Genomic DNA, 12,955 nt, shown 5'->3' on the forward strand with positions numbered 1-12,955 from the left:
TTGAAAAATGATCTTTTCTAATTTCCTTACCTATCCAGTTTTCTAGTATTTTACAAAGGGAAAAGTTTCTTCTATTCAGTCATTTTTTTGTCTGTTCACTTTTGTCTCTTTCTTTTGGTCACGTTGCTGCTTCTAGCAGAATTTTTTAAATGAACCCGGTATTAATGGACATTTAGGTTGGATATGGCTTTTAAATATATCTTTTGATACAAAATGTTTATTTACATTGCTTAATACTAATGTTTTTCTGAAGGAAATTAATTTTAATAGTTTTAACTTGAATATGTTTTCTTATAGCAAAAAAAGAAAACTAAGAACTTCAATCCACCAACACGTAGAAATTGGGAAAGTAATTACTTTGGGATGCCCCTCCAGGATCTGGTTACAGCTGAGAAGCCCATACCACTATTTGTTGAAAAATGTGTGGAATTTATTGAAGATACAGGTAGGATAGAAGTATCATTGCAAGAGGTTTGATATAAAATTTCACTTTTGCTACACCAATAGTTTGTCAGATGTTCCTGATTCAAGCTAAAATTTGAAAGAGGTGTATCGTTCTCATTAGGATTGATTATCTTGAGTATTAATTCTAGATGTAACCATCTGATATTTGAAAGCAGTTTTGTTGTTAGCCAGTCATGCTTTTGTTGGACTTCTCTTTATTAAATGGCTAAGTCAAATACTAAAATGTTAAACTTACCTTTTTCTGGAATTTAGAATAACTCAGTTATTAAATTATGCTACTGTTTAATCATAGTCATGATTTAAATCAGTAATTTGAATGTTTGCAACATTTTAAGTCTAATACTATTTTTTAACTCATTTTACACGTGAATTTTTCTTTTAAAAATTCATAGCAATATTTGTGAATGTGCAAGAGGTAGCTTGTGATGTTACTATTTATTCAGCAGCACTAGCTTAATATGGTTTGTATGGTTTGAGTTGTATTTGTAAGGAGTGTGTAGATATCCTCACTGTTTTAAAAACAAGCCTGCTCTTATGTTTACTTTGATGAAACTATTCAGAAAGTAGTCAGAGTTGCGTTATAAAGGCAGAACATTATGTTTATGTGCATTTAAAATGAATACAAGTTAACCATGAAGCTTCAGTGATTTGAATAGACTCCAAAATGTAATGGTTTGAAAACGTGAGCTAATTTCATTTTAGCTTTATTTATTCTTAATGACCTCTTTTGATAAACAAGTATTGTTTAAAGAATAAACAAGCTAGGATGCCCATGTCCTATCTAAAAAATCAAGCTATTTTTACTTAGGTGTATGTACGCCATACCATTTAATCTTGACTGTCAGCTATGTTCTATACGTACATATTAGGTTGTCCGGTGAGAAGTGCTAACTTTCAGTTTTAATAACGATTGGAATATGGGGCAGTACCTGTTATCCACTGGTATTAGAGTTGAAATAGCCTATCTTCTCCCTTAAGTTAATAAATTTTAATTTATAGAGCCTGTATTTGTATATGCCTTTAATCATTTGTTTTTTCCTTCAACAGAAGTATTAGGCAAATTTCTTTATGTATTTCTGTCCATCTTTAGCATAGTAGAAATGCAGAGGTTCTTATAATATTAGCTATCTGCTTTGAGGTAAAAGAAATCTCATTTTCTCTAGTAATATAATTAGGCCTTGTGGATATGACTGAGCAATTCAAAAAGACTTTTCTTTAGTGATTAGAAAATAATAAATTAATAATGGATTGCATTTTGTACATTTATTTTTATAATTAAAAAGTCCCACTTCTTGAATATTTTCATGGTAGTCGAGTGATTTGGCTTGAGGAAAATAAATTCCAAGTGTAAGATAAAATGAAAATTCTAGTTCAATTCTTAGCAACATTTGAATTAGTTCAGTCAACTGGCAGGTAATTTATATATTTAAGTGCTTTGTTAGAAGTATACTTAGGTACCATAAAACCATAAGAATACTTATATAAAGATTAAAGCTAGTTCTTTTGTTGATGTAGTAGTATGTATTATTTTGTTACTGATTAATGCTAATCCATTTTAGCAGAAATTCTCAGTTGTTTAAGAATTGAATATCAGATTCTCATTATGGACTGGAGCAGCCATCTCCATATTTAAGGTTTAACTTGTAATGTAAATATAATCAACACCCTTGTTTAGAGGACTAACCTTCTTTTAAACAACCCTGAAGAAAATATGGTGGAAGTTTTTAAAATCAGCTTTACTGTCATAACTTACATGCAATAAAATTTGCCAATTTTAATTATACAGTATGAGTTTTAATAACTCTGTAGTCATATAAGCACCACTGCAATCAAGATTTAGAACATTTTTATCACCTCAGAAAGCATCTAGTCTTTTGTCAGGTATGATGTTAGCTCTCAGTTTTTTGTAGATATTCTTTATCAGGTTGAAAAGTATCCTTCTATTTTTTTAAAGAAAGCACTGGCTCTTTTATTTTTATTTTTTTTATTTTTTAAGATTTTTATTTCTTTATTTTTTTTCAGTCTGTCGGGTCTTAGTTGCGGCACGCGGGGTCTTCGTTGAGGCACGCGGGATCTTTCTCGTTGCGGTGCTCGGGCTCTTCGTTGTGGTGCTTGGGCTTCTCTCTAGTTGTGGCGTGTAGGTTTTCTCTTCTCTAGTTGTGGCCTGCGGGTTCCAGAGCGCCAGGACTCTTCAGTTTGCAGCACGCTGGCTCTAGTTGAGGCACATGAGCTCAGTAGTTGTGGCATGTGGGCTTTAGTTGCCCTGCAACATCTGGGATCTTAGTTCCCTGACCGGGGATTGAACCCACGTTCCCTGCATTGGAAGGTGGATTCTTTACCACTGGACCACCAGGAAAGTCCCAATCCTTCTATTCTTAGTTTGCTGCATTTTTATCCAAAATGGATGTTGATTTTGTCATGTGGCTTTTCTGCTTCTGTTGATATGATCCTAGAGTTCTTATTAAAGTCTGTTTATGTGGTGAATTATATTAATTGATTTTATTTTTGAGGGTTTTTTTTTTTTTTTTTTGGCTGTGGGATCTTCATTGGGTCTTTGTTGCTGTGCAACGGGCTTCTCTTATTGTGGAGCACAGGCTCTAGGCACTCAGGCTTCAGTAGTTGTGACTCATGGGCTCTAGAGCGCAGGCTCAGTAGTTGTGGTGCATGGGCTTAGTTGATCCGCGGCATGTGGGATCTTCCTGGGCCAGGGCATGAACCCGTGTCCCCTGTATTGGCAGGTAGAATCTTAAGCACTGTGCCACCAGGGAAACCCCATTAATTGATTTTTAAATGTTGATTTTTAAACTAACCTTGCGTTCCTGGGTTAGTCATACACCATTTGGTCATAATGTTTTATCGCTGGATCCAGTTTGCTAAAATGTTAAGGGTTTCTGTATTCTAAGAAATATTGGTCTATAGTTTTCTTTTCTTGCAGTGTCTTTGCCTGGTTTTGCTATCAGGGTAAACCTGGCATCATAGACTGAGTCTATTTTCTGGAAAAGTTTGTATAGAATGGTAATATTTTTTAATTAAATTTCTGTAGAATTCACCCAGGAAACTATTTGGACCTGGAATCTTGTTTGTGAGGAGGCTTTTAACTATACGTTAAATTCCTTTAATAGATACAGGGCTGTACAGATTTTCAGTTTCTTCAGTAAGCATTGATTGTGTCTTTCAAGGAGTTTGTCCATTTCATTCAAGTTGGCAGAGGTGGTTTATAAAATTCCTTATCATACTTTTAATGTCTGTAGCATCTGTCTTCTCTTTTGTTTTTGGCATTACTGATTTCTTTTTTTTGTCCTCTTGAGAGAGGTTTATCAATTTTCTTGATCTTTCAAAGAACCAACTTTTGGTTTTATTGATTTTCCTCTCTTGTCCATTTCTAAATTCACTGAATTATACTTTTTTTTCTGTTTTCCTTCTTTCTGCTTTCATTTTGTTGCTTTATAGTTTCTTAAAATGGAAGCTAGATAATGATTTTGACCAGTCTTCTACTATAATGTTAAATGTTTTAAAATTTCCTGTAAACATTATTTTAGCTGTGTGCCACTGATCTTGATATGTTGTTTCCATTTTCATTCAGTTCAAAGTACTTTGTAATTTCTCTTTTGACTTTTTAATTTAACTCATTGATTATTAAGAGTGTTTTATTTCTAAATGTTTTCCAGATATCTTTCTGTTATTCATTTCTAGTTTAATTCTGTTGTAGTTGGAAAACAGTTTGATTTCAGTGTAAGTTTATTGAGACTTGTTATTTATAGCCCAGAATGTGGTCTGTTTTGAAGAATGTTCCATGGAGCCTTCAACAGAGTGTTTTTTAAGCTGTTGGGTGAAGGGTTCTATAAATGTCAGGTCAAGTTCTTGAGAGTATTCTCAAGTCTTGTCTATCCTTACTGATTTTCTTGTTGACTTGTTTTTTTAATCGAGTACTATTGAAATCTGAAATCATGATTGAGATTTGTCTGTTTCTCCTTTCAGTTGTGTTAGTTTTTGCTTCATGTATTTTGAAATTCTTTTAGTTGCACATACATTTAGGATTATGTCTTTTTTTATGAACTGACCTATTATCATTATGAAGCATTCTCCTTGTTCTGAAGCCTCATTTGTCTAAAATTAACATAGCCAATGGTATTTTCTTTTGAGTAGTGTCTATGTGGTATATCTTTTTTCATCCTTTCATTTGTATCTTTATATTTAACATAGTTTCTTGTGGATAGCATATCTGAATCTGACAATCCACTTCTTTTAAGCAGAGCATTTATTTGATCATTGGCTTTTCATGTAATAATCAGTATAACTGGTTTTAAGTCTGCCATCTTGTTTTTATTTTTCTTTTTGTCTCATGTGAACATTATTCCTTTTCTTTTCTTTTCCTGCCTTCTTTTGGATTAACTGAATATTTTTTATTCTATTTTAACTCCAATGCCAGGGATATTAGTTATATTTACCTGTTAGGATTTTTTAGTGGTGCTCTAGAATTTGAAATAATAAAAAGTTCAGAAAGTTAAAAAGGCATCAGTTATCACTTTTATACCATCCTAGTGACTTTGGTTTTTAAATGAATGGACAATGATGTACAGTTTTTACTATGTGGCCACTGGTTTAAAAGATGCTGACTTTATTTTTTCATTCATTTTTGCGGGAAAAGGGGACTTGTGCATAAGGTCAGTCCTGCTCCCTCAGAATCATGTTAAATGTGGCTAACAGTGTGGTACAGAACTGTAGTTAGTTGTGCATTTGTGATTTTTATCACTATGTTTGTTTAATCACAGTTCATCTTCAGGCAACATTACACCACCATGATATGTAGCTTAAGAACCTTGGACCAGTTCATTTAACCCTCCTATCCCTTGTTCTTTTGTTGTACATTTTAATTTTCCAATATGTTTTAAACATCACAATATATGTTCATAAGTTTTGCTTTAAACAGATAATTATCCTTATTTTGAAAGATATCACAGATACTTATCCTTATTTTGAAAGATATCACATACTCTACAATTCACCCATTTAAATTGTACAATCCAGTGGTATATTTGTATATTATATATACAGAGTTGTGTAGCCATCGGCACTTTCAATTTTAGAGCATTTTCATCACTCCCAAAATAAACCCCACCCATTAAGCAGTCACTCCCTCTTCTCCACACCCACCCCCCCTTAACTTTCTGTCTGTATAGATTTACCTGTTCTGGTCTTTTATGACTGGCTTCTTTGATTTAACATAGTGTTTTTTAACATCAGTGTTAGCATCTATCAGTACTTCATTCATTTTTATTGTTGAATAATTTTCCATTGATGAACATTTGTGTTGTTTGCCACTTTTTGACTATTGTGAATATTGCTGCTGTGAACCCTCCTGTAAAAGTTTTGTGTGGACACGTTTTTCACTTCTTTTGAGTATATATACCTAAGAGTGGAATTTCTAGATCATATGGTAGCTCTGTGTTTAACCGTTTGAGGAATTTACCAGACAGTCTTCCAAAGTGGCTGCACCATTTTACATTCCCACCAGCAATATGCAAGAGTTCCAGTTTCTCCACATCTTTGCTAACACTTATTTTCTGATTTTTTGATTATAGCCATCCTAGTGGGTATGAAATGCTATCTCATATGGTTTCGATTTGCATTTCCCTGATGACAAATGATGTTGAACATATTTTCAGGTGTTTATTGGCCATTTGTATATCGTCTTTGGAGAAGTATATATTCAGATACTTTACCTTTTTTTTTTTTTTTTCCGGTACGCGGGCCTCTCACTGTTGTGGCCTCTCCCGTTGTGGAGCACGGGCTCTGGACGGACGCGCAGGCTCAGCTGCCATGGCTCACGGGCCTAGCCGCTCCGCGGCATGTGGGATCTTCCCAGATCGGGGCACAAACCCGTGTCCCCTGCATCGGCAGGCAGATTCTCAACCACTGCACCACCAGGGAAGCCCCTGGATACTTTACCATTTTTAAATTGAGTTGTTTGTCTTACTGTTGAGTTTAAGAGCTCTTTGTATATCCTGGATACAAGTTGCTTTCAATATGACTTGCAAAATTTTTTTCCCCAGATTCCTTATTGGTATCGTTTGAAGCACAAAAGTTGAAAATTTTGATGAAATCCAGTTTTTAAAAAAATTTAGTTACTGTGCACATGGTATCATATCTAAGAAGGTTTTACCAAACCCAAGATCACAAAGATTTATTCCTATATGTTCTTCTAAGAGTTTTTTTGGTTTTAGCTCTTTCATTGAGGTCTATGATCCATTTTGAGTTAATTTTTGTGTATGGCACAAGGAAGGATTCCAGCTTGATTCGTTTGCTTCTATGTATCCATTGTCCAAGCACCATTTATTGAATTGCCTTGGCATTCTTTTTGAAAATCAATTGACTGTAAATATGAGTACTTCTGCACTTCCACGTATATTCCATTTATCTATATGCCTATCCATTTTTTAAAAATATATTTATTTGGTTGCACTGGGTCTTAGTTGTGGCAGGTGGGCTCCTTAGTTGTGGCTCATTGGCTCCTCAGTTGTGGCATGTGAACTCTTAGTTGCAGCATGCATGTGGGATCTAGTTCCCTGACCAAGAATTGAACCTGGGCCCCCTGCATTGGGAACATGGAGTCTTAACCACTGCACCACCAGGGAAGTCCCTATGCCTATCCTTTTTTGCCAGTACCACTTTGTTTTCATTATTTTAGCTTTCTAGTAAGTTTTGAAATCGAGAAGTGTAGTCTTTCAACTTTGTTCTTCTGATAGTTCTAGGCTGTTGATGGATTTCTTTTTTCTTTTCAGCTTTTTTTAAAAAAAATTATTTATTTTTGGCTGCGTTAGGTCTAAGTTGCTATGTGTGGGCTTTCTCTAGTTGTGGCAAGCGGGGGCTACTCTTCATTGCGGTGTGCGAGCTTCTCATTGCAGTGGCTTCTCTTGTTGCGGATCACGGGCTCTAGACGCGCGGGCTTCAGTAATTGTGGCACATGGGCTCAGTAGTTGTGGCTTGTGGGCTCTAGAGTGCAGGCTCAGTAGTTGTGGCACACGGGCTTAATTGCTCTGCGGCATGTGGGATCTTCCTGGACCAGGGTGCGAACCTGTATCCCCTGCATTGGCAGGCGGGTAACCACTGCGCCACCAGGGAAGCTCTTCTTTTCAGCTTTTTAAAGACTGCTTCTTGTCTTCTGCATGATATTTAAAAGGAAATCTGCTGCTATTCTTAGCAGTATTCCTCTGTATATGATGTGTTCCCCTTTCTCCCTCGATTCCCAGCTGCTTTTAACATTGTTCTCTCTAGTTTTTAGCAATATTATTAAAAATGTATTTTAGTGTGTGCTTTAAAAAAAAAAACACTTCTGCTTGAGGTTTCTGGAGCTTCTTAGATGTCATGGTTTATAATTTTCAAATTTGCGGCCATTATTGAAATATTTTTTCCTGTTCTGTTTCCCAGTTATGGACTCCAGTTACATGGTATTAGACATCTTAAAATTGTTCCGCAGATTACTGAGACTGTTCATTTTTTTAAACCTTTTTTTCTTTCTGTGTTTCATTTCACCTAGGCTGTGTATCTATTGCTATATCTTCTAGTTCACTGATTTTTTTTTTTTTTTTCCCCTGTATGGTCAAATCTAGAAGTTCCATTTTAAGTCTCTTTTTTATCATTTATCAATATCATGTTGATATTTTCTTTTACATCTTTAAATATACTTATAAAATTTATAATAGCTGTTTTAAGGCCCTTGTTTTATGGATTCTGTCATATTTTATTTCTCGGTCTGTTTATGTTTCTGTTGGCTTTTCCCCTGATTATGGGTTGTGTTTTTCTGCTTCTTTGACTGGCGGTTTTGATTTGACATCAGACATTTTGAATTTTTCATTTTGCGTGGTGAATTTTCTAGTGTTCCTTTAAAGAGTGTTGGATTTGTTTTGTCATGTGTTAAGCCTTTTGTGTATCAGTCTGGTCCTTTCTAGACTTGCTTGTAAGTTTATTTTGGCAGATCCATGGCAGCTTTTATTCTAGTATTTATTTAGACCTACTTTAAGGTATGAAGACTTCACTTACTGCCCTGCATATTAGAAGGTCTTAAAATCAGCTCTACTTCAATTAAAAAAAAAGTCTTTTGAGAATAGAACTTGGACTAATCTCAGCCCCTGTCCTCAGAAAGTTTCCTCTCACACACTTGCAGTATTCAACCAAAGACTCCAGTGTCTTTTCTGCATATCTCTGAGGCTTTCTCTATATATCTCTCCCTCTTTTTTTGGTACTCTACCTCACAAATTCTAGACATCTCATCCTTTCTGAACTCCTGTCTCCATATTTTCAACTCTGGTAGGCCAATATGATTCCACCTCTCTGCACTGCTATCTAGTATCTGTTTCCAGGCACTAAATCGGGGCATTCAGACATTTTAATTTATTTGCTGCTTTTTCCTTACAGATCAGTTTTGAGCTGCCTATAGTTCAGTGTCTGAAAACTGTTGTTTCATATAAATTTTACAGTTTTTAGTTGAAGTTGTGATAAGTTCCATTTAGGAAATGACCCTTGAAATATTAGTATAAGTTTTAAGTAGACAGAAAGTGTGGTGGAGAGAGATTGAAAAGAAAGAGTAATAGTCCTCTCTAAGAAACTATTTAGGATAGATAAGGAGTTGAAAGAGGTCTCAAAAATGCCTCTCAGATTCTATATTAGGGTGACCATAGGTGGTACACCATTAATGAAAACAGGAATTATGGTATGAAAAGCAGATTTGACAGTTTGATAATAGATTCATATTATGTACATCTTAAATCTTAAGGTGCCTGTAGGGCAGTGGTCCCCAACTTTTTTGGCCCCAGGGATCGGTTTTGTAGGAGACAATTTTTCCACAGACTGGCAGGGGCACGGTGTCGGGGGGGTGGTTTCAGGATGATTCAAGCACATTACATTTATTGTGCACTTTATTTCTGTTAATATTACATTGTAATATATAATGAAATAATCATACAACTCACCATAATGCAGAATCGGTGGGAGCCCTGAGCTTGTTTTCCTGTAACTAGATGGTCCCACCTGGGGGTATTGGGAGACAGTGACAGCCGAAGTGTGTTGCTTATGGTCCAGTCTACTATGTAAGATGCAGCTTAATGGTCACTTGCCACTCACTGATAGGGTTTTGATATGTTTCTGCAAGCAGTTGATTTATTATGGTCTCTGTGAGTCAAACCTCTCTGCCAGTGAAAATCTGTATTTGCAGCCGCTCTCCAGCACTGCAGTGGGGAACAGCTGTAAATACAGATGAAGCTTCCCTCACTCGCCCACTGCTCACCTCCTGCTGTGTGGCCTGGTTCTTTAAAAGTTCAAGATTCAATTGAATGTATGGCTGTGGATCTTTGGAAAGTTATTTGGTCTTTTTTTTTTTTTTTTTTTTGCGGTACACGGGCCTCTCACTGTTGTGGCCTCTCCCGTTGCGGAGCACAGGCTCCGGACGCACAAGCTCAGCGGCCATGGGTCACCGGCCTAGCCGCTCCGCGGCATGTGGGATCTTCCCGGACCGGGGCACGAGCCCGTGTCCCCTGCATTGGCAGGCGGACTCTCAACCACTGCACCACCAGGGAAGCCCAGTTATTTGGTCTTAAAATGAGATTTGGGTAATTGTCACTGTATAGATATTAATGTAAACTATGTGCTGATGAAATTCAGGGTGAGCATAGAGACTGAGAAGAAAAGATCACATTGCAAATAGGCTGTACAAAAGAATGGAGCCCTAAAACACTAAGAAGAAAATTTTTAATAAGAAGGAAGCATGGTTATCAGCTTTGAAGTTACAGGGGTTAGATGACTTAGAATACCTTTTTTTTTTACATTTTTATTCAGGTGAAGTTCATATATTATAAAATTAACCTTTTTTCTTTTTTCTTTGGTACGCGGGCCTCTCACCGCTGCGGCCTCTCCAGCCGCGGAGCACAGGCTCTGGACGCGCAGGCCCAGCAGCCGTGGCCCATGGGCCCAGCCACTCCGCGACACGCGGGATCCTCCCGGACCGGGGCACGAACCCGCGTCCCCCGCATCGGCAGGCGGACTCTCAACCACTGCGCCACCAGGGAAGCCCTAAAATTAACCATTTTAAGGTGTACAGTTCAGTGACATGTAGTACATTTACCATGTTGTACAACCACCGCTTCATCTAGTTCCAAAGATTTTCATCACCCCAAAGAAAACTATACCAATTAAGTGGTTATTCCCTTCCCTTTTCCCCCCTTGCTCCATCCTCTGCCACCATAAACCTACTTTCTGTATTTATGGATTTACTTATTCTGGATAGTTCATATAAATGGAATCACACAATGTGTGACCTTTTGTCTGGCTTCTGTCATTTCGCATAATGTTTTTGAGATTCATCTGTTGTAGCATGTGTCATTGTATGGATATATACTGCATTTTGTTTATTTGTTCACTTGGTGAGCATTTGGTTTGTTTCCACCGTTTCGCTGTTGTGAACAGTGCAGCAGTGAACATTCATGTACAAATATTTGTTTGAATACCTGTTTTCAGTTCTTTTGGGTACATACTTAGGCGTGAAATGGTGGGTTGTATGGTAATTCTATATTTAACTTTTTGAGGAAATGTCAAACTGTTTTCTGCATTTTACATTTCCATCAGTAATGTATAAGGGTTCAAGTTTGTCCACATCCTCCTCAACACATGTTATATTCTGTGTGTGTGTTTTATTTATTTTTATTTTTTTATACAGCAGGTTCTTATTAGTTATCTATTTTATACATATTAGTGTATATATGTCAATCCCAATCTCCCAATTCATCCCACCACCACCACTCCCCCACTTTCCCCCCTTGGTGTCTATACATTTGTTCTCTACATCTGTGTCTCTATTTCTGCCTTGCAAACTTGTTCATCTGTACCATTTTTCTAGATTCCACATATATGTGTTAATATACGATATTTGTTTTTCTGTTTCTGATTCACTTCACTCTGTATGACAGTCTCTAGGTCCATCCACATCTCTACAAATGACCCAATTTCATTCCTTTTTATGGCTGAGTAATATTCCATTGTATATATGTACCACATCTTCTTTATCCATTCATCTGTCGATGGGCATTTAGGTTGGTTCCATGACCTGGCTATTGTAAATAGTGCTGCAGTGAACATTGGGGTGCATGTGTCTTTTTGAATTATGGTTTTCTCTGGGTATATGCCCAGTAGTGGGATTGCTGGGCTCATGTGGTAATTCTATTTTTAATTTTTTAAGGAACCTCCATACTGTTCTCCATAGTGGCTGTATCAATTTACATTCCCACCAACAGTGCAGGAGGGTTCCCTTTTCTCCACACCGTCTCCAGCATTTATTGTTTCTAGATTTTTTGATGATGCCCATTCTGACCGGTATGAGGTGATACCTCATTGTAGTTTTGATTTGCATTTCTCTAATAATTAGTGATGTTGAGCAGCTTTTCATGTGCCTGTTGGCCATCTATATGTCTTCTTTGGAGAAATGTCTATTTAGGTCTTCTGCCCATTTTTGGATTGGGTTGTTTGTTTTTTTAATATTGAGCTGCATGAGCTGTTTATATATTTTGGAGATTAATCCTTTGTCCATTGATTCATTTGCAAATATTTTCTCCCACCCATTCTGAGGGTTGTCTTTTTGTTTTGTTTATAGTTTCCTTTGCTGTACAAAAACTTTTTAAGTTTCACTAGGTCCTGTTTATTTTTGTTTTCATTTCCCTTACTCTAGGAGGTGGGTTAAAAAGGATCTTGCTGTGATTTATGTCAGAGTTTTCTTCCTGTGTTTTCCTCTAAGAGTTTTATAGTGTCCAGTCTTACACTTAGGTCTTTAATCCATTTTGAACTTATTTTTGTGTATGGTGTTAGGGAGTGTTCTAATTTCTTTCTTTTACATGTAGCTGTCCTGTGTGTGTGTGTTTTAATTCTAGCCATCCTATTATTCCTTTTTGATAGGGATTGCATTTTGATCTGTAGATGACTTTGGTAATATTTCCATCTTAACAGTATTAAGTCTTCCAATCCATGAACACTAGATGTCTTTCCATTTATTTAGGTCTTCTTTAATTTCTCTCAACACTGTTTTATAGTTTTCATTGTACAAGTCTTGCATTTCCTTGGCTAAATTTATTCCTAGGTATTTTATTCTTTTGGATGCTGTTATAAACGGAATTATTTTCTTAATTTCATGTTCGGAATGTTTGTTTCTACTATATAGAACTGATTTTCGTGTGATTATCTTTTATCCTGCAGCTTTGCTGAAGTTTTTTTTATTAGCTTATTAGTTTTTTGGTGTGTGGGTGTATTTGGGATTTTGTCTGTATATAAGGTCATATCCATTTGTGAATAGGGATAGCTTTACTTCTTCCTTTGAAATTTGGTTGCATTTTATCTCTTTGTCTTGCTCTGGCTTGAACTTCCAGTATAATGTTGAAAAGCTGTGGTGAAAGTAGGCATTGCTGGTATTCCTTACTTTAGAGAAAAACTTTCATTCTTTCACCATTATGTT

At 36.3% G+C, this 12,955-nt stretch overlaps 1 protein-coding gene across 3 annotated transcripts in view; it reads left to right on the forward strand.

Annotated features, from left to right (window-relative positions):
* Nucleotides 1-12,955, forward strand: part of ARHGAP5 (Rho GTPase activating protein 5) — a 72,998-nt gene that overhangs the window by 34,426 nt on the left and 25,617 nt on the right. For all 3 annotated transcript variants that reach the window (XM_032622882.1, XM_032622881.1, XM_032622880.1), the window contains exon 3: nt 298-445. In XM_032622882.1, coding sequence (XP_032478773.1) covers nt 298-445 — 148 coding nt within the window. The remainder of the gene's footprint in view (nt 1-297; nt 446-12,955) is intronic.

This window comes from Phocoena sinus, chromosome 2, assembly GCF_008692025.1.
Source record: "Phocoena sinus isolate mPhoSin1 chromosome 2, mPhoSin1.pri, whole genome shotgun sequence".
In the NCBI taxonomy this organism is placed as follows: Eukaryota; Metazoa; Chordata; class Mammalia; order Artiodactyla; family Phocoenidae; genus Phocoena; species Phocoena sinus.